Source organism: Cornus florida, unplaced genomic scaffold (assembly GCF_030987335.1).
Source record: "Cornus florida cultivar Cherokee Brave unplaced genomic scaffold, ASM3098733v1 CherokeeBrave_3.0.0_Hap2_Chr11, whole genome shotgun sequence".
NCBI lineage: Eukaryota > Viridiplantae > Streptophyta > Magnoliopsida > Cornales > Cornaceae > Cornus > Cornus florida.
Window position 1 is genome coordinate 120155240 of NW_026775581.1, and position 26854 is coordinate 120182093.

Consider the following 26854-nt stretch of genomic DNA (forward strand, 5'->3'; position numbering starts at 1 on the left):
GCAAAATAAAAAATATCACCCAAAGGTAATAAGTACTCCTATATTCTAATAGGAAAGGGTTGTATAAAACGAAAAAAAAAAAAAACAATAGCAATGAAAATTAATGAAAATGAAGACACGATTTGTTCCTTGATTCCTTTTAAAAATTGCAAGTTAATAAATCTCAGCGCCAAGCAGCAATAATTTTATTTATTTATTTATTTTAAGCGGTAAAAGGCACAAGTTGAGATTCACTTAAGCAAGGAATTAAGAAACTATTTCACTCGAAGTAAATATTGTACAGAAGCATAATAAAAGTGATCATAAATACAGTGATTTTATATGTTGAAAAATTATATATTTGTACTGATTTATTTTCTGTTTTCAATTTCCAAATGTTATGTGATATCAAAATTTATTTATTTCATGTTTGATTCTTTATTATTACCCATTAATTTATTAAAAATGATTATTCTCCCTTTTTAATTTAGGTCATTACATGTATTAAATATTATTTAATAATTAATTAAAAGATTAAAATTTATTTTTATTGAATTATATAATAAAAATTTTAAAAAGATGTGTTCAACATATTTTGGACTTATATAAAATTTAAAAATAATTCGTAAATAAATATCAACTTGGTTGGGTTACCGTTATAGTAAAGTACTGCTATTTCTGGTATATACCACTCTGAAAAGAGATAGAGACAAAGAAAGTTAGTGAAGATGGTGTGAATCTGGATGGAGCGTTTTCAAGATTCTAGGGCTCACTCTTATTATCGTCGATATCTCAAGATTCTTAGGGTTTTCAAGATTCCTAGGTTTTCAAAAGCCCTAAAAAGAAAGTTCGTTCTCTCTCTCACCTTCGAATCTCAACAATGGCCGACCTTTTGCGAAACCCGACAAAGAAAGCTCGTTCTTCTCGCACTCACCTTCGAATCTGAACAATGGCGGACCTTCTGCCGACGAATTGGTAACTGAAATCCTCACAAGACTACCGGTAAAAATTTGTAAATCATGGTGTTCTGTAATCGCTAGCCCTAATTTCATCACTTCAAAGCTCAATCAAACAATTCTTTTGAACAAAATCGACAACTCTTGATACACTTATCCTCGTGCGTTACATTAATAAGAGACAACTCTGCAAGAACTTCAAGGCCCAATCCCAGACTGTGGTTCTCATTTCCGCATATTTGGTGCTTGTAATGGTATGGTATTTCTCAGTGTTAATGTCTTTCGTAATCCGAATAGTTTAATTCTTTGGAATCCCAGTCTTAGAAAATCTATAAGGCTCCCAATGCCTAGCATTGGCATTGATTCGCACACTGGTACTGATCATAAGGTGTTTCTTGGATACGGCTTTGATTCCAAAACTAATGATTACAAGGTGGTTAGAAGGTGTTTCTTGCATAGACAATTTTCCAGATCCTGAGGTTGAGCTTTACTTTCTTAATAGAGGATGTTGGAGAAGGATTTGCGGTGTTGGTCCCCATCATCATATCCGTTGTACTCTACTGTCTCAGGCTTTTGTCAATGGGGCTGTCCATTGGTTTGGATGTGATAAGGTTGCTGCTTCTGATATTTCAATCTTGACATTTGATATGAGCAGTGAGGTATTCTGTGAGATGAAGCTCCCAACTGGTCTAGAAAATGAATGGGTTGTGGCACATTTGGCTGTTTCAGTGCTTAGGGAGTCACTTTGTCCGTGCCATTTTGATTCCTTGGTTAGCAAAGTTTCAATATGGGTGATGAAAGAATATGGTGTTGTACAATCTCGGACCAAACTGTTCACTTTTGATTTGGGTAGTGATTTTGGGGGAATACTTGGTTTCAGGAGGAATGGTGACCTTCTTTTCCTTAGAAAAAATCGCATGTTTTCAATTAACCTAGAGTCTCAACAAGTTAAGGATCTTCGGATACGGAAATCTGGTAAGCTGAAATCATTGTACGTTGATACTTACATGGAGAGCTTAGTCTTTCTTTAGGAAGTGAATCAAGTCTTAAGGGGGCAAGCCTAGTCTTCGAATGCAGCAGTTACTCAAGAAAAAGCTTATAATTTTCTTAAAGGAAAGCTTGGAGTTGGAGGAACCAAGAAAACTGCAAGAGAGAGTACGAAGAATGAAACCACGTTAAATGTTCTCACTTATCCTTGCCCTTTATTTTTTTTCTTTTCTCTTCCTAGAATAGTTTCAGTATTTCTGTCTTTAGTTCCTGTATATTGCAAATGTGTTTGGATTTTAGCTTTTCATGGATGTTGATTCTAGCATTGCATCAATATACCTTTTATTTTGAAGTGATGATGAATTTATCGAAGGATGCTGAGTATATTTCACAGATTTGGTTTGTTCATGGCTGATGTTTAAGTTGTTCTTTCTTTGTTCTTTGCAAAGGGGCATGATTTTGTATGATGGAAATGGATAGCCAGTTTGTTTGTCAAATAACTTCTAGATGTATTGCTATAGATTTATGTTTGAGTTGCTATTATGAATCATCCCTGATATTTGTTGGCAGAAACAATGAAAACACATTGAGATTTGCAGTTCTTTTTAGTTCAACATTAGAACATTAGAATAACTGATGTTCTAATGCTGCATTTGCTTCAATCCTGGAAAAGGTGTTAGTTATTATTAAGGGCTTTTGTATTAAAATGCCAACATTTATTTTTTATGTGTGTGTTTGTGTATTGAAATTTGAAATGCAAAACTTTTTTTTTCCTAGTTGATACTCAACCCTCCCCCCTCAAGCTAAACTTAGTTTATACTATCACATTTGGAATTATTGTTTTTTTGTTTTTGTGTTTTTAAGATAATATTTAACTATGGTAATGCTTCTACACAATTTGTAGAGATTAATGCATTGGACACCTAAAACTTGGCATATGGAAGATATGTGGTATACTAAGCTGAGATGTTAGAATTCACAGGGGATTCTGTTATATTGCTTTTCTTTTGTAATTTTCTAACTGCCCCACACAAACATGGCCATTAGCACATAACACTGGAACATTGTCTGGCAACATAAATGCCTCTAAAGGTGAAAGAGAACCATAACCTAATCTGAATGTAGTTTCTGTTTTAGGGTATTTTCAATATCTGAAAAAGGATACGAGGGCAAAGCACTTACCTAGGATCATATGTAGGTTTTGAAGAATCTGAACTGTCTCGAGAATGAATAACAAATTCTAGTTTTTCAGGTATTACTTTACTTTCGGTTGTGGATTTTATGCATTTTTATCCTTCGTAATTCCTTTAACAATATGGATGTAGGCAGGTTTGTCAAACCAATTTGTATCCTTTGTAATCAAGAAATTTGCAATAGAAAATAGAGGAGGAGCAAAAGCAGATATAAGTTCTCACTTCTTGTTTCAGTTTTAACTTTTTGATATCAGTATTATAACAAATGTTTCGGATTTCAGCTGCATACGGTGCTTTTTATTTTTTAAGCTGCACCTGAATTCGAATTCCAGCCTTATGTTAAAGTACATTGTATTTACTTTGTATGAAACAAAAGGACACCACTGGTAAGGAAAATATGAGATGCTTCCCCAGCTCGGGACACTAGCAATGGGTGAAGAAGAAACAAGGAATGCCTCATGACTCGAGTATTGTTGTTACTCGTGATTTTTGAGATATTCTTTGAGATATTCTTATTCTTTGTAATTAATCTACCAAACCAAATAAATTATTCATGTCAGTCGAAGATTTGTTGAACCTGATTAAAGCAACCAATTTTCTATCCAAACGACTGACTTCAAATTTAACAAATATAGGTTTCAAATAATATGGTTGTATTTAACGCATTTGGTAACTTACCGTGTTCTTTGTTCTCTTTTATAATAAAAATGTTTTGAATGATTATTATATAAGTGATTACCATCGAAATAAAAGACACTCTTAAGTCATTTTGTTTGTCAAATGATTTCTAGATGCAATATCCGAGAGCAGAAGAAGCAATGACAACAAAAGGAACTGCAATTCTTTCCAGTTCAAGATCAAATCGAAACACTGTCAATCAATCAACGGATCAATCATCCCTTTACACAAAAATTTAAGAAAAATAATGTGATAATCAGCCCAGATTAGAGGCTAGGAAACCAATTAAGAAGAAAATGAAAATAAACAATGAAGTCATGGAACAAAAAAATTAATTCCAAGACGCATGTACAAAAATTTCAAACAGAGAGAGAACCGAGATCCTCGAAGACTTGTCTGATGTTAGGCCTTTCATTTACAGGGAGAATACACCTCAGTGATATTGCAAGCATGTCATCCATTGCTTTCGAGGGTTCCTCCCCTCCTGCAATGTCTCTGTCTACACAGTCCATTCGGCGTCCTTCTTGATCACACAGCCGAACCCAATCCGTAAGATCCACAGCACCAGATTGACCTGATATAATATCACCAGCACTTCTTCTGGTCAATATTTCCATCAGAATAACTCCAAATGCATACACATCAGCCTTGAATGATGGGATTGGTTTTGCTGCAGTAGCAAGTTCTGGAGCACGGTATCCAAGTGCTCCCAGATTCAATATCTGCTCTGCAATGCCTGTTGGCGTCATCAAGCGGTGGAGCCCACAATCAGTAAGGCAACCTTGTAGATCAGAACCTCCCAGGAGTATATTTGTTGGCTTTAGGTTACCATGAGGCAGGCTTCGATCGTGAAGGTACACCAGACACCGAGCAACATCAACAGCAACTTTCAATCTTTGGCTGAACGACAGTGGAGAGTACCTCCGAGGCGTTGTCTCTGCATAAGATACACATTGAAGAGAGACTCAAAACTAGGATAAATCCTCATTGCATAAAATGCCATCATTGACATCCAAAATACGAGTACTGCTAAAACCATCCATGGTGTTAGCCTAGTCAGTCACACACAAACCTCAAAAGGCTTTTCCCCGGTAAATTATGCTAGTGTGCAAGTTAGGTGGTGTGGGACCAATAAATGTGGCTGCACAAGTGTGCATGTGAATACAGGTATGATATCTCGGTGGACACTGTAATTTATGTGAACAGCTTGAGTTGATATATGTGTAGTGTGTGTGTGTGTATTTGTGGGTGCCTCATCTAGCAGTGAAAGAATTAATATAAAAGTAAATAACTAAAGTAAAGTAAAATGAATTAGAGAAAATAGAAAAATGGGTTAAAAGTCTATAAACCTCAAAAGTTGAGAGTTGCAGTCATGCATCATATAGATTTTGTTCAAATACTAGGATTAGATTCCATCAATTTACTAGGACACTTGTGCTTAACTTGTATATTCAAAGTGATGTATTAATATAAATGTCAGCATTTCAGCTAAAAGCTTCAATCCAAGAAAGGGCTACTTTAATTAAATGCTCACTTACAACAGCTTATAGAGGTTCATAACACAGTTATTATAACATATTTAGAATTAATGATTTTGTTTAACATTTATGCACGGTAATGCTCTGTCACAATTTATAGCAATAATCTATTGGACATACGTACTGTACCAAACAGAGCTGTAAAAATCTCATGGGCTTCTGTTATTTTAGTTTTCTCCGTTTTTTCCAGTTTTTTATAAGTTGACCCACGATAGGCATGGAAATAACAAGCCTAACCATTGTAACATTGTTTGACAACATAACTGCATGTGAGGTGAAAGCGAACCACACATAATCTGGCTGACTTGCATAATTGGAACAACACCTAGTTACCAAAACATAAAGCTAGCAATAAGATAACCACTCTCCCAGTAGGAAAGTTCATCAAGATATTTCCAAGATCAATTCAGATTTCATGTCTCCTTGGCACAAGATTCACTTATATGATTGCAAAGAGTGGACCTAACTTTGAGTAAATCTTGCATGACCTCTGCATTCTCTGCAATTACTAAATGCTTATGGAAGATCAGCAGGATAAGTGTTTTCTGCAATGAAGTAACTAAAAACAATTCTGAAATCCAAGTCCACCGCATTTCTATTTAAGGAGATACTCATCAAATCCTTTTCATAACTATTTGAATCAGCCACATGAATCATCTTTGATCATTCTACTCTATTTAAGGCCAATAAGCTCAATGAAACCAGTAACCACAACCTATTATATCTTTTGTTACCATATCAACCCATGCTAGTTTTGGTCTTCCCCTTTTCTAGGATCATGCTCAATGCGGACCACATCTCTCTTCCTTCAGACCTTCACTGGTTCACTTATTGGTCTTCACAACAAATGGCAGCCAAGCCATTTTAATCAATTCAATGTCATTACCATCTTATGAATGCATTTGTTTCAAAAAATTTACATTCTAGTATTGCCTTACATCCCACTCAACATTTGCATTTCAGTCACGTTTATTTTATGAATATATTGTTCCTTAGCCTCCCAACAATTTGTCCCTTAAGCGTTACCAGTCTACAAGGCTAGCCCAGTGCACTAGATTCCCACCACTGCAGGGTCTGGGGAGGGTTTGGTGTACGCAGCCTTACCTGCTCGTTGGGAGAGGCTGTATCCTATTTCGAACCCATGACTTTTCAGGTCACAATGGAGTAACCTTACTGTTGCACCAATGCCCGTCCTCTATAAAATTATAGAAGTATTACCAGTCTATAGATGCTTTATAAAGTTTTTTACATTTTAGATATTTGTTAATCACTTAATATGTCACCATCACTCCTCCATTTAACTCATCCTTCTACAATTTTATGATTAACATAATCTCCAATTTCTCACACTTTGTGAATAATCGAGCCTCGGAAATGAAAATATCAGTTTTTGGTATCTTTTACCCTCGCTTCAATACGTTCCTCTTCTATTTCTAGTCTTGCAAAAATTCCATTCTATATTTCGTCTTAGTCCTACTTATCTCCTCTCTCAAAAACATCTAATTAGCATTCATCTGTGCTCTTAACTTCATCAATTTAAACATATGATAAGCAAATAGCATTCACTATGGAATCTCATTCTCAATGTGTTTCAGTTCATAAAAAATAATGCAAAATAAATTGGGCATTCATGCTAGTCTTTATGTAATTCGACACTTAAATATTCAAACGAGACATAAAAGTAGAAGTAAAAAAACATAATCCCAGGCAAAAATTTAATATAGCCAGAATGGCTTTACAAGATACCACACATGGGGTTTGCTACGATACAATCAACAAGGCAATTTTGTAAATTCTGCGACAAAGCCTAGATTATTGAAGACTATGATATCATAAGACAGGATCTCTTCCTTCAGTATCAATTGAATTCAATAACTGCTATGTTTGGTGGCACCGAATTCGTGCCTTGGATTTGGGATTGGAGAAACTTTAGTACAAATTTTCAACTAAACTTCCTCCAATCCCAAATCCAAAGCACCAATTCGGTGGTACCAAACATAACAAACCTGAAAATGGATTTTTAATTTTCTGAATGTCACAGGTCCTCTTGAAAAAATTGATGTGAGAAAAAGATTTTAACAAGTAATCACACAATGTTTCTGTTGAGCCAAAAGTATAAATAGGGGGTATAATTACAATGCATAGTATTAACAGACAGAATCAAATTAAAATTTGGAGTAAATCAAACAGACTGCTCAAAACCCCATATCATGTATCTGGAAAAATTAAAAAAGCGGAAATGAAAACATGAGAAAAATATGAAGAACAAAAAAATAGTTCATATATCAATTCTTGAAGCTCTTACCATAAAGATGTTGAGCCAAGCTCTCTCCCTGGACATAGTCTGCTATAATAAGCCTCTCCTGTTCTCTTGGTCCACAATAATAGGCTCGTAATGGAACAATGTTTGGATGTCTCATTGAGCCAATTTTTTTAACTTCCTTGGCAAATTCTTTTTTTTGTTTGACCAACCCTACCCGCAACCACTTCACAGTCAACATATGCCCACTATCCAGAGTAGCTTTGTATAAAGTGCCGTGGCTGCTTCTACCAAGAACTTCTGCTGGAGCTCGAGATAATTCCTCAACTGTGAATGCTAGGGAAGAATCCAGGAAGAAAAGTTCTCCAGCCAACCGATCAGGAGAATATGCATCCAACGTCACAGGTTGTTCAATCGCCTCAATGAATCGGGGCGAGGAAGATACTGGGGAATCAGGAGAGGACTTCCTTCCATGTATTGCTGGATGATTTTCTGGCACATTGGGATTCGTGGGTGCCGAACTAGCAGCCACTGACTCAGGCAGAATGTTCTCAACAATTTCAGTACCAAATTCCCTCTGTCCCGACAATGACCTTGAATTTGAAGTTAGCAAATGATCATTGGAAAAACTTAGTGAATTTGGTGGGGGCTCAACATTTGTATGAAAATTGAAGAGCGAAGACCTAGGAAATCTTCCTAATTTAGCATCTCTACTGGTAGCTTGACCACTAAATCCACTTCTTAAATGGAAATTCTGAAGTTGTGCACGATAATAAGCCAGTAGAACAACGGCAATCATCATAGCTGCCCCAACTGAAGCAACAATAATTGCTACTCGAATATTAGATTTTGAACTGTGATGTTTCCCTTCATCTGAAATTCCAACAGGATTACTACTCTCGGATGGCTTGCCATTGGGGAAGATCAGCAATGAATTTCCAGGTTGAAATGAAGTTAGAGGGAAGTTCCTCAAGTTTTCTGGAACAGGTCCTGATAGACCATTATAGGATACATTGAATACCTTTAGAGTTGATGGAAGCTTATCAGGGATCTTATCCCTAAAATTGTTATTGGATAAATCAAGGTATTCCAAGCTGCTAAGTTTGCTCAATTCATTTGGCATGCGTCCTGACAAGTCATTCCTTGCAAGATTCAGCAATTTGAGCCTGCCCAAGTTACCTATGTCTGAAGGCAAGGTACCTGATAAGGAATTATTAGAGAGATCGAGAGACTCCATCTGTGGATAAGAAGGTAAAACTAATAATTCACTTGTATGTGAGCCTTGAAGAGGAATTGGTCCTGTAAAATGATTTCCTGAAAGATTCAGCCTTGTCAAGATCATTGAAGTGAAAAAACTCCGTGGAATAGGCCCATCAAGTTTATTAAAGCTAAGGTCAACTGCAGATAGCCTCAGAAAGGTCCCCAATTCAGGAGGCAGGGTACCTACTAAAGAATTATTTCGAATGTTAAGAGTAGTCAATTTCTGAAACTGAGAAGTCAAGTTAGGAATGCTTCCATTTAACTGATTAGAGCTTAAATCAAGACCCTCCAAATTTGCTTCCCAACTTTGCATAACAGAGATGTCACCAAAGAGCATATTTCTGCTAAGATCCACATTTAGACAATTTCCCATAGAAGAAGGCAAAGAACCTGACAGCGCATTTGCCGAAAGATTCAACATACTCAAAGTTGTAGAATTAATTCCATGGATTGAGCCTGCCCACAAACAAAAAATATATTAGATATTTAAGACAAGACGTTAACAAAATATTGTGCCTAGAGAAAGAGACCACAAACAATAAAATAAAAATACATCATGCAAGTTTTCTATAAAGGCAAAAAGGAAAGGGATAATCAACCCATGCTACAATGCAAAAATTACTGTAAATGAACAAAATATAATATTCAGTTGCAACCGATGAAGGTGGTCAGTAGGGAGCTTACAAGGAGATTTAGCTACATTCCTACAACCCCAATATTACAACCACAAGTTCATGAACATGCTATCATCCCACACACCAAAATATAGTTAAATCCAAAAATAAAATCTAAAACATCCAGAAGAAACCATACCCATAATGTCAAATTGTGAATACAGAACTGAAACCTGCAGTGTCTCGCTCCAGAACCAACTCTAGTGCTCCTTATATACCCAACATTATAATAGAATACCCTCTTGGCAGAAAACTCAGCAGGACTCTAGGAGCAGCCAGCAGCAGAAAGTTATAGATTGCGGACTTGGAAAAGCAACCTTCAGACTAGGGGGCTCACTAATGCAATGTTTGGTTGGAAGGAAGGATGGAAGGGAGGAGGGATAAAAGAAACTTCCCTTGTTTGGTTGGAAGGAAGGGAATAGAGGAAGGAACACCATTTCACTTGTACATTTAGCATTCAGTGAATTCAAACCCTTTTCAGAACTTTCTTTTTAAGAGATAACTAATTGTGGGTTATTAAACGCTTTTAGTAGAGTAAGTTCTGAAAATTTCAGACTTAAGCACTTGATTAGGTGATCAAGCTGTGCTTCAAAGTAAATAGAGAAAGAAATAAAAGTTAACAATGTGATTCAGTGAATAAAAACACAAGCAATAATTTGGCCCATAAATATAATATTTGTGACCCACTCAAAGGTGGTGCAATCTCCAAAGATCTTTCTACATCTCATCGCAACCAACTGATGGGTCTGACTAACTATTCGCCATCTTAAGTAAACAATGAACCTTCCCATGATACGATGACAACATAAGGTGTAACAAATAAGCGACAACCCCCCACTAATACGCTGCTTTGATATTAAAGTTCATCTGAAGAAGAAGAAGCTCGAATAGGAACATTTAAATACAAGAGAATTCTTAGAAACAGGTCGAATTCCAAAATGGGACCACTTGGGAATTTTTTCTTTTTTGGATAAGTAGGGACCACTAGGGACTTTAATAATCGATCTTGCTTTTAATCAAGCTTTCTTCTGTTTTTTCTTTAAGTTAGTTTGGAACTGATTCAGTTCATATATATTCTCTTTTATTTAGGAGCAGGGTGGGTGTATTTTAGCACTTTGGACTTTCCAAACACGGGCTAATCCATAATTTTCATTTTTCAGCCAGATGGGTCAATCATTTATGGGTCTTTTATGTTTCTATTTTTACTAGGTTTGTGTGAGTTTTACTAGTCAAGATTTCTAAGTTTCTAAAATCGTGTCCAGTTCATATTAGATTCAGAATTCCCCATGTCATAAATACACACATGTGTCTATGTACTCTTTCAAATTCAATAAAGATTAGTTCAAGAGATCTTTTAGAAGCTTTCAAAGGTCTTTGGGATCCTCTGATACAACCCTTGAGTATGATCCCAAGGGATCTATCCCAGAATTCTACTTAATCAATTCCCAACCGATCCTCAACCACTTTACATTGAACCAACCGATCCTCAACCACTTTACATTGAACTTTAACAGTAGTAGTTATTCTTTTGTAGTGCTAAATTCTAATGATCCGGCCTCAATTTGGTAACAGAACTTGTAGAGGTGTTTTTCGTACTTTTCTTACATCTATCTTTCAAACCTAAGGTGTTAGACAACCAATCTCCCCTAGGCAGTCATGCATACATCCTCTATGATTCCGTTCTCGATGCTCTAATCATTGAATAACAGGGTAATGTCATCAAAATTCTACATATAAGCCAAAAAGGGCCAGTTTGCAAATCAACAATATAAATATGTAAAATTAGATGTGTGATGTATCAAAGTTCAAAAGCATGCAACGGTGTAAAATCAAATATTATGATTAGAAATTCTAGAATTCCTCCTACTATTTCATTAAATGCAAAAGACAACCAAGTTACAGCGGACACTAAAGCATAAAGAAAAGGGTGTCCTTTAAGGACTTGGCCAAACAAATTACTGATCTACTGACCAGATAATTTTACACTAGAGGTTTATTTGTTACCTGAAAATCCATTGTCACTGAGATCTAGTTCTTCCAAAGGAATTGCACTCTCGAACAGCTCTTCGGGGATTGACCCATGGAATTCATTACTTCCCAGACGCAGAACTCGAAGATTGTGAAGTGAACCAAATGAAGGAAGCTCCCCAGTTAGGTGATTATCGCCCAAGTCCAGGAATTGTAAATTCCGAAACAATGAGATAGCGTCATCACTGAAGAATTCACCATCTAACTTATTGTGCCTTAAATTCAAATATTGAGCCGTATTTGCTAAGCTGGAAATGTTCTGCAAATCCATTGAAAGCGACCCTTGAAAGAAATTATAGCTCAAATCAACGTGCTGGACATTTCGAAGCTCTGAAAATAAGTCGTGAATGTCACCCGAAAGCTGATTTGAATGCAAATCCAATACCCTCAGTTGCTGAAGTTTACGGATTCCACTCGGAAACCAACCAGTAAAATTATTCAACGATAAATTGAGAAAATTCAATCCCCAAAGATCGTTGAGTCGAGCAGGGATCGGACCGTAAAACTGATTGCCGGACAGATCCAAATGCTGCAAAGTAGTCATTAACCCCAATGCCGGAACGAGTCGACCAGTGAGAAAATTACCAGACAGACTCAAATTTTGCAACCTTTTGAGTCCGTTTAGTGTGAAGAACTTCAAGTCTCCAACCAAGTCTAGACTGTCGAGTACAATGGCGGAGACATAGCCTTCGTCGTCGCATAAGACGCCGTAGAAGGACTGAGGGCAAGTGCTCAGATCTGCAGACGACTGATTCCATGAATCCAAGACTTTTCCAAGTGGATCTTCTCGGATCCCTTTCTTGAACTCGAGGAGTGATCGGACTTCGTCTGCGGAGGAAGAGACGAAGACGACGGAGAAGAGAAGAGGGAAAAGGAGTAGAGAGAGGAAGTGGTTTAGAGTGAGAGTGAGATTCATTGGCGTCAATGTGAGCGGAAACCCCCTAATAATCATTCATTGATGGAGATTGATTCTCCAAACCCTAGACTCAAAAATCCGTAAGTTAGAGAGAGAGGGTAGAGTGGAGAAAGTTTAGAAAGAAAGTTTCAAGAGAGAGAGAAAGAGAAAGGTCCAGCTGATAAAAAAGAATAAGTAAAAGAGAAAAATTAGGGCATTAAATGGATTTGAGTTTCTTATGAGAGAGACAGAGACAGGCAGAGAGAGAGAGAGAGAGAGGGTGAGGCGAAAAATATTAGGGTTTTTTTTTATATATAATGCATATATATATATATATATCCATGTATATTTACATAGGTGTAGAGAGAGAAAGAGAGAGATGAATAAGGGAAAATCGTTAAAAATGGCGGTTTAGGTCAGGTGGAGAGTGTTGGTTGGTGGTGTGAGTTAACTACAGTCTGTAAAGTACGACCCATTCATCTTCTGTGTCACTTATGACCCTACTCGGACTCTCACATGCTTTCTAACGGAATTTAACGCCGTTAACTCGTTTTGCTTCTCCGCTTTCGGATGACGAAGTGCAGCTGCAAAGCAACCTGCTGCCAGCCCTACCTAATCACCGTACAAGTGTTCGTGATTCACCATCCTACGATTCATAACTCGGATATCGTCTAGTGTTGTGTTGTATTATATTGAACGAATTTAAACACCGTAAACACATTTTGTAACTTAGAGAATTCCAATTCATAACATTGTCATTTTTTATTTCGGCTCTGTTTAATTGAATGTTTTTTATTTTTTAGTGTTTGATTCTCGTAAAATATTTACAGAAAAAAATATATTAAAATTTTACAAAATTAATTTATTCTTCAATTTTTGGTAATTAATTTTATACATAAATTTATTTTGTCAATTTTGGGTAATTAATTTTATAAGTCCCGCCGCCCGAAGTACTCTATCTCAACCTGAACCTCGACCTCAATCTAAACTTTTGTCAAACATTGAAAAGTATATATATATATATATATATATATATATAATACCTAAAAAAAATAATATTTTATGTACAAATAAACAGAGGTTTTTTTTTTTTTTCTTTTTTATTATTATTTTTTTTTATAAAGGTCATTACGTGGTCATTGCATACATCTGATGATTCGAAATTCATAATTTTTTTTTTTTTTAAAGTGAATATTTAGATCTTTATTAAGAATCCTTGATGTGAAGATATAATGAGCAATTTATGCTACCTAATTGTCATAAATTGGTGGAAATGATAAATGTCCATTAATAGGTTTGAAAGTGTCACAAAATACAAAAGAATAAAAAAGGTAAGTAGACATTTTGATCGCACCGTATGATTAATTTGAAATTTTTTAGACTAATTTTACGTTAGTTTTTGTTCCTCTACAAACTCATCTTTATAGTAAACTTACATAAATTTATTTTTAAAAGCGTGACACCACTGTATAGTAAAACAATTTTAAAAGTGTGACACTACTGCATAGTAATTTTTTTTTTTACGTTGGTAAAATTTTCAAAATTTTACAGACTTGAATTTAAGTTTACGAACTCACGCAAACCTACACGAATCTGCATAGATATTCATGTTAACAAACAAACACGGATCTAAAATGGATCCGATTATAAACTATTCAGTTGAGTTACAACACCATATAACAAATTTTCATTTCCTTTTTATCTCTTTACATTTTTCTATGTGAAACTTTATTGAATGATGTATTTATTTGGAAAAAAAGAAAAAATAAATAAATAAAAAGCATATACTTCACATCTGAAAATGGTATTTGTCTTACAGCTTTCTTATAATTTTTTCATCCTAACATTAGTAATTTTCTTTTCATCCCCTTTAAAATATTCACTTTTCTAAATTACTTTTATTTTCACCCAAAATGACGAAGCATATAAAACTAATCCTTTTTTTGGTACCAAAATTGTTTTTCCTTCTAAAGAACAAACCATTTTCATTCTACCTTTTTTTATCAAAACAATTTAATTTATTGTTTCCCTTCTTTTATAATTTTTTTTGTCCTTTTTTATCGAGATAAATAATCCTAACAAACCATTCTCTATTTTTGGATCATAATCTTTGCTTCTATATTGATTACGTACTCACGCAAAAGGGAAAACCACAGCTGGAATTTAAATGAAATGGATCTAATTAAAGGAATGTTGGAGACGAATTTATTTTTGTGAAGTAACGTTTAGCACTTTCCAAAACAGTAGCGTTGTGGACAATGTTGAGATATTCTTTTTTTACTAAAATAGACATGCGACAAAATTATATTGATTAATATTACTTTTATTCAATGCATTTATCATTTATGATTGTTGGTTTGGCTTTTGGTTTACCCTTAAAAACTCTCCTACGGTCCTACCAACTATATATATAAAATTCACACGGAACATCTGTAATGAATTACCTAATCGAATAATTTTTAATTAATTATTTATACCAAATACAACTAAGTAAAGGCTCCACTTCCTTATTTGTTACATAATTGATCAGTTAAAATAGTAAGTTTAGTAATTCACCGCAACTATTTTGTACAAAAATCATTTCCCTATATATTACCTCTCTTTTTGTGCACCCGTACTCTTGTAGAATTGTGCACTCGTAATTTGTGTCTCACACTTGTTCATGCACACCAAGGCTGGTCCTGGGCAAGGCAATCGCCTAAGGCCTCAAATTTAAGATCATAGTGCAAATATAAAAATTTATGTCTAACATTTAGGACATAATTTCTATAATTAAAAGACAATACATACTTATATCATGTAAAGTTACGGTAATAACTTTCAAAAAAAAATTTCTAACAATAAACAAATGTACTTATAATATCAATTTATATATGTTATACAATAATCTGTAGTAACAATTATTTGTTTCTATCCTCTCTCTTCAAACAACCAAAAAATTGACTCATGGTGCAATCAACGACATTTAAAAAAAAAAACCTTGTAACATCTCTTAAAATATGACATTTTTCTTATATTAATATGACATAATAATTTTCAAATGTAAAAGTCTTAAAAGAAAATTTATCAAGAGGTACTAAAAAGGCAATTGAATTATTTGATTATATAAAAAGATTAAGTCATTATTTTTCAAATGCTTGAATTGCATATAGAGTATTATTGACTATCTCAATTACAATCTTACCCAGACGTTGTCATAAGAAAATTTGAAAGGATTGTCTATAATATCAATTGAAAAATATATGTTAGAGAAACTTGAATGGGTCGTCCCTGTCCACACTAGGTCGTCACTCAATAAGTACGGATACGTGGTGCAGATACGATACGAACAAGGCGATACAATAAATCTAAAAAAAAATGATACGACGGGAACTAATAATAATAATAATAAATACATTTTTTATATAAAAAATTACATTTTAAAATCAATTTCTTGTAATATTATGAATCTAAATGCAATCATTAATATAATAAAATAGTTCATTTCACAACACATAAAACAAGTATCCCTAATCAACACCTAAGAAATTTTGAACTTTTTTGAACAATTACTATACAATATTATTATTGTAAGAAAAGTTACATTTTAATGTTTAAATCTTGTTAAAAAAAATGTGTTATCAAGTACACAAAAAGTATTGAATATGCAGTCAAAGTATCATACACGTGTTAAAAATTAAAAATGTATATTTTAAAATTATGAATACGTTTAAGAAATGATATTTTAAAATTATAAATACGTTTAAAAAGTATCGGATATGTATCTATGGTATTTGACACGTAACCAATATGGGTATGTTGTTCCTCCCAGGTCACCACAATCACCTCCTTAGGGTGCCAACTTCTTGAATTTATAAATAATTATTTTATGCAAAATAATATCAAATATTAAGGTAGTCTGTAATCTCGCCCTTTCATGTGATGAACAAAGAACGGAGGAAAGTAAAACATAATGAAAAAAAAAAAAAAAAAAAAAAAAAAAAAAGAGGGAGAAAAGTAAAACAAAGGAAATAAAATAAATAATAAAACAATTTCAAAGAAATATAATAATACATTCAAATTCAATATATACCTCTAAGTTAGTCAAAAATCAAAATTTTAAGTAGGTCCTCAACAGGGTCCCCCATCTATCATCCTCTAAAGTGGGGCCGCAAGAGATGTCATTCTCTTGATAGTCCTGGTGAGCTAACATGGTGGGGTCAAAACTTGTAGCGATTGGGGGTTAAGTCCTTATTGTTGAGAACTTAGGATAAAATAAAAGCGATCATATAATATAATGTAGAAGATATGCGTGTAATGTCATGCTCTTATCAATCTTTTTCTGGGGACAAAGATTGTTCCCCTAATTGATATTTGTAAATGTTGGTTCGGATTTGTTGTTTTCTGATATTTGACAGACGAGAAAGAAGGTCAGTGAAAGCTTGTTAGGTGTCAAAATGGGGATATATTGGAATTGGTGGCCCAAGTCAGATGATATTGGTGAAGTACTGTATTGTGTGTTTTGTGTGTTGTGTTTTGGTTTCGAGTCAATTACACAAACTGAAAAGCTCATGTGATTTTTTGTACACATTTAATACAAGCTCTTTATTGCTATATGGTGTTAATGCCACCTTTTAAGTCACGCAATTATTTTTGTAAGACAGGTATAAATTTGAATTAAAGAACTGAACAGTGATGATGCCTGATAAAACTGAATAGGAGATTTGTTATTTTGTACAAAAATAATGTGAAAGTTATTTATGAGAGTCAAAACTTATTTTACGAATAAAACTGAGTATTTAAAAGGCTGTGATCCAATAATATACTCTATACTTTCATAACAGATGAGTGAATATTTGGCTCCATAAAAAAATAAAATAAAAGGAGGAGGAGAAGAAGAAGAAGAAGACGAAAGGGAAATAAGAGAAAAAAGATGGGAATTTTTATAAGGGATATGATTCCGGCTGCGTAGAGTTGGAGTTTTGAAATTGGAATTAGTGTGGAATTTAAAAACAAATTAATTCAATTTTCTTAATTGTTTTTTTTTTTTTCAAATTCCACCAATTTTAAATTCAACACTCCAATTTCATGCGGCCAAACACATCCTTAAGATTTTAATTGGTCTAAAAAATAGGTCCAAATATCATTACTCATTCTACCATTTACTTGAAGTCCCTTTTCACTACATAAAGTGGCTAAAATTTAGGAAAACAAGAAAGAAAATTTCATTACTCTTTCTACCATTTACTGAAGTCCCTTTTCACTACATTAAGTGGGTAAAATTTAGGAAAACAAGAAACAAAATTTCATTGTGGGTTATAGGAAAATCTCATTTCCTGTAAAATGATCTTTATTGAAAAACAGGTCTGCTTGGTTTATTACTCAGAAAATTATACAAAAATTCGGTTTGGTTCAATTTTTTTTAAAATTATTTCCTAAAAACTCATCCTGTTTTTAGGAAACCATAAAAGAGTTTTATAAAAGAGTTTTCTGAATACATTTTCTTATTTTCTGAGTTCTAAATAACTGCATCTAAGTGACGAACCAAGCACGCCAAATATTCCCTTCGTTTTCATGTTTCCTACACAATCCATTGAACCAAATTGTACAGAGAAGGGTCATATTTTGGTTGTACATTCAAGATTGCATAGATAGAAATCATTGACTTTGAACTAAAAAGAGAATTGTGCTCGAACATATATCCTTGGTTAACACTACTCTAACCCTTTCTTTTCTTCACTAATCAATCAAATCGAAACTAAGTTGTTGTGTCAGATTATTTATTTAATTAGTTGGACGGTCTTGTTTGCTTTCACTCAAATTATAAAGAGCTAAGATGAAGGAATCTTTGTAAATTAACAAACAAGAAATAACTCTCTCTCTCATATTTTAATGGAGCACCACAGAAGCCAACCCATCCTCTTGATGCTCGAGCTTGGTGCTATGGAATCAGGAGACAGGTCAAATGTAAGCTAAAACTCATAAAGCCCATATAAGATTATAATATATATATATATATATATATATATATATATATATACACGCACACAAAATAGTACAGCAGATTGCAATCAATTAAGATGCTTGATTTGAGGACTGATCAATATCAATATATCTTTCTTTAAATTTTCTGCTAGCATATATAAACAGTCGAAGGACACTTTCCTTTCTTGCTCATCCTTTGCTACAGAGCAGCTGGTATATGTTCAACTAATTACATACAATGAGATCATTCAACTCTTTCTCTCTCTTCCTCTCTCTTTTTCTCTTCTTCTACCTCATTTTTGTTGTTCAAGGAAATGTAGTCAATGCAAATCAACAGACAGTAGTAACTATTGAAAAGTCAGTAGCCCTGGTGAGTTGTTCTCTCTCTATATATAATATAATATAAACTTGAAAATGCTTATCAAAATATTCTCATAATTAACACAAAATTCGTATGTATATTTGTATATATATAGATTTACATGTATTTGAAAGTTCAAGCAAACGCATTCTATTGGTAACTCGTATGGATATTTGATGTGTTCTATAACTTATATACATGGATGTGTGTGTGTGTGTGTGTGGTTTATACATGTGTATTATTAATTGCAGGGACCAGCTGATGAGTGTGGGAAGGAGAGTACTGTTGAGTGCAGAGAGAGGAATGGGGGATCAGAAGAGATGAGTACTGTTTTTGAGAATGAGGACTATATCTACACCCAGTCCCTCCCTTGAAGATATTTTTCTTCTAGTGTAAATTTACTTCTCAGAAGAGATGTCATTCTGTTTTTTTTTTTTTTTTTTTTTTTTAATTACATTCCAAAGAAAAAAGTACCTTTCTGGGTATTCTCCTACTTTATTTGATGTCTAAAGCTAATATGATTTATGTGAGTGAAAACCATTAAACTGTGATTATTAGACTATAGTTTAAGCCGATCAAGTCTAAGCACATTTGGCCTATATATATATATATATATATTATTTTTACATGAAAAAAAAAAAAAAAAACATTTAAATTCTTCAAAACTGAAAGTATATAACATTGGGAAAATTAACAATAGCAACAACACCAACAATAACAAGAAACATCTTTCGTGTGTGTGTGTGAACAGACACACACTGCAACTATAGATTGTAACTGTTTTAAGCTTAAGATTGCAAGGGGAAGAAATGGGGCATTTTTGGAAGCATGAATGGGAAGAAAGATAGTAAGAGGACTTAACAGAGAGTATAGATGCTTCAATAATAGGACTCGACAGAAGTTTTTTATTTCAACAAATGGAACCTTACTAACTAAAATCTAATTAGCTTTTAACATCAAAATTTATGTAACTTTACATGAAATTACACCCTAAAAATAATAATAAATAAACCTTGAGTGAAAATTGTAAGCATATACAACTTTGATTCAAAAAACAAAAAGAAAAAACAAAACCAAACCGTTAGCAGGTGTTGTTTCGGGTTATACAACTTTGTTTTATTGTGAGAAATAGAAACAGCTACAATGTAGCATTTCTAGACTTCTCAGTGGCTGGTTGTTTACACAAAGTACAACCCATTTGCACATTACACAAAAGAAGAAATACAAATTATGGGCATTTGAAACCTTTGGACCACATGTTAAAGGTATAACAACACTCCAACATTCACAACTGGTTTTCCAGAAAGTCATTGAAGATTAGATAAACCAGAACATGTGGTACTCTGTTTGGAAAAACAATTTTGTCTGTAAAATGAAATTAAAAACTATGGGTATCTAATCACTCTTCCAACATACTTCTTGGATGGTGTGAATAGGAGATTAATAATGTGACACTTGCCCTCTCTCATGTAGGTTTGGCCAACATGGCTTCAAGCACTAGGAAGATGAGTTGATCAAATGGGTTGAGACACGGACACAGTTCGCAACTCGCATTCTTGATGAGGAAGAACATGGAAACACAATCTGAAAATATTTGGTCATTCTTTCACTACATGTTCAAGAACTAGTACGAGCATTTCTACGTCTTCTTTTGAAGGATAAGAACATCATCATTTTCCAAGACATTAAGCAAACATGGCTTCAATTTCAACCTTTTTTTATGGAAAGTCAAAACAATATTTCTTTTTCTTTTTTGCCTAGTAATTTCATAGTTTTAAATTCCCATATATTCAATGTATTTGGGAATGTTTCAAACAGCCAGTTGGCACAAAGTTGTTTTAATTACATTCAAAAGAAAGTGACAAGCTAGTCACATGAAGATTACAAGTAGCATTTTTGTTTCTCAGTTGACATTCATCTCTCATTAAATACTTTAGGCTTTTAATTCCAAAACAGTGCCCTAAACTGGTTGTGCTGTATTAACGCTGTTTAAGTTTGGAAATTATATTTATTATCTGTCTATATATCACAGTATACAACAAGACTAGGTTTTGTCAGACTCAATTAACTAAAAAGAAATTCACTTTAGCCTCTAAAACATATATCAGGACAAAGATCACATGCAAACCGTCCTCTATTAAAATTATACCAAAAAACAAAAGCTAAACTGTAATCTAATCATCATGACAGAGCAGTGTGGAGGAGACTGTATATATGCATGATTATTCTTGACATCTAATCAAACTAGCGAGTGAAAAAAAGAAAGAAAAGAAAGAGTGCATAAAATAATACTTACAGTTCTCACTTTTCGTACGGGGGGTACATAACAATGTCAACTTAAGATTTTTAAATTCATTAGCACATGGACTTCCACAATACAGCTCACCACCTGTTTAATTTTAATTTGGTTAGCAAACAGGATAAAAAGCACTAAGACATTATAATATGTAGTTGAAAGACAAAGGATAAGCAGACAATTTCTTTGAAAAAAGAAGAGAAATGTTGGTACATATATATATATATATATAGAGAGAGAGAGAGAGAGAGAGAGTTAAAAAAATGTCTAGAGCACAAGATTGTTGACCCGGTATTAGAGATGAAGCTGCACGTTCAGCTTTTGATTGCATGTGGACTAATAATGAAGGACAAAAAAGCTCATGTACTATCTGTTCAGTTTATTTGTTTAAATGGAACTGTAGTTCATTAGCAAGACACTTTAGTGCAAAAATATAACTCAATTGTGCAAAGCCACAATCAGGTTTTGAATATATGATAAAAGGAGAATACTCGAACACAATTTTCATTTTAAAAATAAAATACATATTCCCAAAATTTTATTTGGGAACAAATTACAATTTCTCCTATACTATTATGCAGAGTATCTTTACATTCTTTTTTTGATTATCCTAATCACAAGGTGATTTTGACTAATCTAATTACAAATCTAACTTATAAAGCAAATCACCATTATAAGATATGCAACACAAATTTTCAAGTACCTAAGGCATAAATATGGCTCCTGAAAAATGCCTCACAATCCCCAGTGAATATCACAAGAATGTTAATGGCATAAAATGGTGCACATGCAAGCAAAGCTATATTAACACATGCCATTTACAAAAACCATTTCCAAATAACTTGAACTTCAACATTGTTTATTATAAGTTTCATTCACTCTCTTCTTCAATATAGAATTTGTGGTTCTATTAACTTCGATGGTAGAGAAGGCAGGTGATTGAAGGCTGTTTAATGGCCGCAGATAGAGCAATTGTGTGACAGGGATATTCAATTGAACTGCGAATTTCACGAAAAGATCTTCATGCTATGAGGTTGCTAAGGAGGGTAAGACTGTCATTTCTTTCCAGGTGTAATTTCAACCCGCTTCCTTTTTATTTAGCTACGTGCTGAGGACTACTAAGGTTAATAGGTGTAACCGAAAGCCATAAATGACTAGTTTGTTCTCAGGGACATCATCCATTGGTCCCCAGGGAATATTTAAATAGTTGTTTCCTCTCAACTACATTTTGGAAGGAAAATTATATTTGTTGCGACAAGCAACTGTCACAACACTCACAGCCCCTTGTGGGGCCGACCATGAGTGATGATGTGTCACAGCCTGCTTGTGAGCGTTAAGATAGTCACCGGTCACAACAAATAGCAGTGTTCTTTTTGGAAAAGCAAAGAGAAGAAAACATGCATAGTGCCATTGATGAAGATACTCACTGCTGATAGAAGACATTTCCTAACTATTTTGACGTATTCTCGAACTAAACATATTCGTTGAACTATAAATTATCATCATTGTTGGCTTGGAAGTTGGAACCTTGTGTAATATATTGATGCTATTTTCTACAATCTTTTACAATATGAAAAAGGATATGTATGGCTAAGCTTTCAAAGAAGCAGAAGCATCAGTAGATGTAACAGGAGCATATGGTGAATTTAGTGGAAGGTACTCCTGTGTTGGGGTCCATGAGCCATAACTATACAGACTTGGCCACCGTCCATACCATACAATGACGTCTTCCGTATAATTTTTCCCCAATTCACTTTCCATTAACCATTGCTATGCCTATGATAAGCTACTTTTATAATTTATTTTTCCTACATGAAGAGGTAAGCAAATAAAATCATCAGATATATAAACTAAAATATAACAAGATTCACTCACCTTTAATTCAAGCAGTTCATGGTATCAATCTCCCCTGTTGATGTAATTTCTCAACCTCAAGAATGAGAAAGAGACATGTTACCAAAGCGGGCACCTCATGAAGAAACGATTTGAGTGCAGCAGTAACTAAAATCCAAGAGGAAATGAGAACAAATTGCTTCAAAAAATGAACCAGAAATGGACAGCTTACTCAGATGAATTGAGATATTAGCTACTTCGTGTTTGATTACTCAGACAAATTCAATAATAGGGAAAAGGATCATGCCTTGTTAAACAATTTGAATTCTTGTAACAATAAATTCAATTACGTAAATAGTTAGTAACAATGTTTGTTATTATTTTGCATCTGAACTAATCATCCCTACTCATTAACCTATTTACCGAGCCCATTGAGTAAATAGTTAGAAACAATGTTTGTTTTGCATACTACTCTACAATGTGCAAAAAAAAAAATGTCAAGCATTTGGATTCAAAGAGAAACACACAAGCGCACACACTTGAACACCTGATTTACCAAGTCCTTGTCATGATATGTGCAGAATTTGTAGATGATAAAAGTTTTAAGTAAATTATCAATGAAACCTTATTTTTGCATCTAGCAAACTGTTAAGTAAGTTGACCAACAATACAATTGAACAGCAGTACAATGAATGATTTGAATTTTCTTATCTCTCATGCTATCCAATATATTCCAGAAGTGTTAGACGCTCACCTGCACTGGTGAACTTGAACATTATACGAAATTGATCCTTTCTAGTAAAAACAAATTAAAAATTAGCTTCCTGCACATCCACTTCTGATATCTTTTAGCCTCAAGTCTTACAATAAATTTTATTTTTTTCCCAAAAGGTTGAGCAAAGTATATACATGAGAAAAATATTTACAAAGGGCCGAGGTGTGCCGAAACAGGCCTAAGCAAGGCATTGAGATCAAACAGAAACAACAAAGACCAGAGGCCCAACTTATGAAGCCTGGCAATGTCCATACAAGGGACCCTGTTGAAAATCCATTAGTGTGACGAGTGATAACTTTTAGCCTCTGGGTATTTAACAATGTCAAGGATCACAAATGATATACACTAACTTTGAGTTTTTTGACAACGGATCAACAGATTCTTAAGCAAGAATGCCCACCTTGTACAGTGCTGGCTAACATTTGATGACTTCAGAATCTGATCTCAAAATGCTTTCTGCCAACCATTTGACAAGAAGACACGGAGAACCCTTCACCGAATCAGTGTCTTGGTCCCTTGGAATTAGAATTGGAGAAAATTTAGTTCTAATGCACAAATTTGGTGCTCAAGACGCAACATTATTGTTATTATTGCTGCTATAATATAATTATTGCCATTTGTATTGTTATTAACAATATAATCAAAGTTTTTCTCCTCCTTTAAAATTATTATCATCATCATCAATTGGTTGTTATTGTAACATTATAGTAACTCCCAAAATATAGAACTTAAAAAGAATCTGAAAGATATGCCACAATTGTAATAAATATAACAAACCTAATCTCTGATTCCCTTTTACCACATGACAACCACCAACTAGAATTCATCAGAGTCCAAGTTCCAATTCCACAATACAATTAATGGCTTCATAATTATCCCACTGCATATTTATTCATATATCTGTTCATTTATTTTTTCTGCAAACCAACACAATTTCTTATAGACAAATTTTGGAAAACAGAACACAAGCAAAAGGAAAACTCAGATACATAAACGTATACCTCAAGCTGTCGTCGTCCACTTGGCTTGAACCAGCCATTTTGTTGACCAAACTCATCCATTGTCCTCTTCATCCAAACCTCTTCGAAACTGGTAATTTTGAAACTCCATTCAATGCAATGTCATTTCCATTATTCTACTTCTTCACTAAGCTTCTTCCATTTTCTCACTCTCCATCTTTATCGCAATATTTTCTTCTCCAAACTTCTTGATTTCGAGCCCCAAGAGAAGGGATTGGGTTTATGGTGAGAGTTCAGTCGTGGACTCTCTCTATAAGGCCACGTTGCCTTAGTTTTTTTTTTTTTTTTGAAATTTTAAGCAAATGCCTTAGTTTTGTTAGGTGGAAATAGCCGATACCAATTTTGTTCTTATGTTTATAAAAGACAAAAAAAGAGAATACCAAGTCATTGTCACTTTGGAGGTGGCAATTCGTGTTAGTGTCCTGTCTTGTCTGTATTTTATATAAGGTATTTTTAAAAATAAGTAAATTTAAATTTAATTTATTTAAAAATTAATAATATATTATAAACTTCCAATACTAATTTAATTTGTTTATCTAAAGGGTTGACGTATTAATTCACTGAACTGCTTAACGATTCGAGACATTTAATATTCAATTAAATAATAAATACTAAATTTTTTTGTCACAATTAACTCAAAATTTCAAAAAATAAAAATAAAAATCATAAGTGTGTTGAAGATTTATGTTGAAATAACTTAATTATCAATTTTAATTGAGTTTAGACAAGTAACATATTTCATAGATCATATTCACGATTATGACATATTGTGTTAAATATGTATAAACGGGTTACATGGGTTGAACTCATCAACTTTAACCCGACACGATTAAGTAAACGGGTTAATCGTGTCAACTAGTTTATGACCCGAACCCGTTTAAGGTTAATTCAAATTTTCGTGTCGTGTTCGAATCATATTGACAGGTTGTATCATAATTTGTTACCTCTAGGGAGTGTTTAAATAACGTTAATCGAAGTGTTATTTTAATTTTTTTTAAGCAATGGACATCGCATGAATTTAACTTAAATGTTAAAGTGAAATGATAAGAATGCCAGATTCTGGTACCTTTAAATTTAACTTTTTTTTGACATAAACATGATTAATCATTTGACTCACATTAACGTTAAACATTACGGATTAATCTTTTATAAAGTAGTAGCCCTTATGAGATTTTTTAGTCAACTAGTGAGGCTGTGTGTTTTTATTGATCGATTAGCCTGCTTAGGTTCTACTTTCCTTTGTTTTTTCTTTTTTTATCCGAATGTTTCCACTAGGCTACAAGGTAACATTAATCACATAAAAATTAAATTTTACTAATTATAGTTAAACTATAGAACATGAAACTAAATAAATCCATTATTTTGCACAAATTACGCCTCACAGGCCACAACATTAATCACATCAAGTATTTAATTTTATGAAATTATAATTTAATTACATGCACTCTGAAGTGTGGCACATGGGCCAAATAGTAACAAGAGAAAAGAGGTGAAATAAGAAAATTTGAGACGATCAATTCCTTGACTAGGATGGAGTTGTCATAGAGCCACTAAATGCTTTTCACTATAAAATTATGTTAATCATATCTTATTATGACTACAAATTTGGGTTTCGTGTTTTAAAAATATTGTATTATTTTATATAGTAATATTTCAAAATTAAATTAGAATCTCATTCTAAAGATATTACAAACAGCATTAATCTAGTGGTAAAATATGAATAGTTCCTGGAGGGAGTATTTTTTTAATAGATTATTGAGATGGGATGTTATTGCTATCATTGTGTCCATGCTCTCCAAATTGTAATAGTGACATTTTATTTAGGGATGCAAAACTAGGTTGATGCTGTTGCTCTCATGTCTCACATTCTCCAAAAGCTCTAAGTCTTTCTCTTTCCCTTAAAGCACTAGCCAGATAATAAATTATTGAATATTTCAAAAGTAAATATAAAATAAATAAAAATGATAAATAGTTACAAAGTTGAATGCATTTGACTTCTCTATGTGAGTGGAGATGATTGTTAGGGATATTAACTTCTTTTAATCAGTTCTTGATTAGTCGTCGTCGTTAAAAATTAAATCTCTTTTTCATCATACACGTCATAAACATCATCATCACAAAAACACATATTAGTAGAAGAATCATACATAGACAAAAC

At 33.6% G+C, this 26854-nt stretch overlaps 2 protein-coding genes and 1 long non-coding RNA gene across 4 annotated transcripts; 1 reads left to right on the forward strand and 2 right to left on the reverse strand.

The window, feature by feature from the left end:
- The first annotated feature begins 673 nt into the window (after window positions 1-673).
- Window positions 674-2403, forward strand: LOC132283619 (uncharacterized). Its single transcript, XM_059785604.1, has one exon. The coding sequence runs from the start codon at window positions 1358-1360 to the stop codon at window positions 1964-1966; it is 609 nt and encodes a 202-aa protein (XP_059641587.1). The 5' UTR covers window positions 674-1357; the 3' UTR covers window positions 1967-2403.
- A 1531-nt stretch (window positions 2404-3934) lies between these two features.
- On the reverse strand, window positions 3935-12875 carry LOC132283136 (probable inactive receptor kinase At5g10020). The gene is made up of 3 exons (XM_059785043.1): window positions 11530-12875; window positions 7637-9307; window positions 3935-4730 (listed from the first exon to the last, which is right to left on the reverse strand). Exons 1-3 carry the CDS (start codon window positions 12503-12505, stop codon window positions 4153-4155), a joined length of 3225 nt encoding a protein of 1074 aa, XP_059641026.1. The 5' UTR covers window positions 12506-12875; the 3' UTR covers window positions 3935-4152.
- A 6318-nt stretch (window positions 12876-19193) lies between these two features.
- LOC132285519 (uncharacterized) lies at window positions 19194-25137 on the reverse strand. 2 transcript variants are annotated; one of them, XR_009472566.1, is made up of 4 exons: window positions 24679-25137; window positions 24078-24192; window positions 22945-23070; window positions 19194-21162 (listed from the first exon to the last, which is right to left on the reverse strand). It is a non-coding gene; the product is annotated as an uncharacterized LOC132285519 (long non-coding RNA). The 2 variants fall into 2 exon arrangements; XR_009472567.1 differs by having other exon boundaries at window positions 22945-22999; window positions 24679-25136.
- Between the last annotated feature and the right edge of the window lie 1717 nt (window positions 25138-26854).

What these genes read in the sequence shown, in the direction of transcription:
- LOC132283619 (XM_059785604.1), top strand. Translation starts at nt 1,358, where the DNA reads ATGATTACAAGGTGGTTAGAAGGTGTTTCTTGCATAGACAATTTTCCA.
- LOC132283136 (XM_059785043.1), bottom strand. Translation starts at nt 12,505, where the DNA reads ATGATTATTAGGGGGTTTCCGCTCACATTGACGCCAATGAATCTCACT. An exon ending in CAGTGACAATGGATTTTCAG is followed by an intron (nt 9,308 to 11,529) that starts GTAACAAATAAA and finishes GTTTGTGGGCAG; the next exon opens with GCTCAATCCATGGAATTAAT. An exon ending in CTTGGCTCAACATCTTTATG is followed by an intron (nt 4,731 to 7,636) that starts GTAAGAGCTTCA and finishes TATCTTATGCAG; the next exon opens with AGACAACGCCTCGGAGGTAC.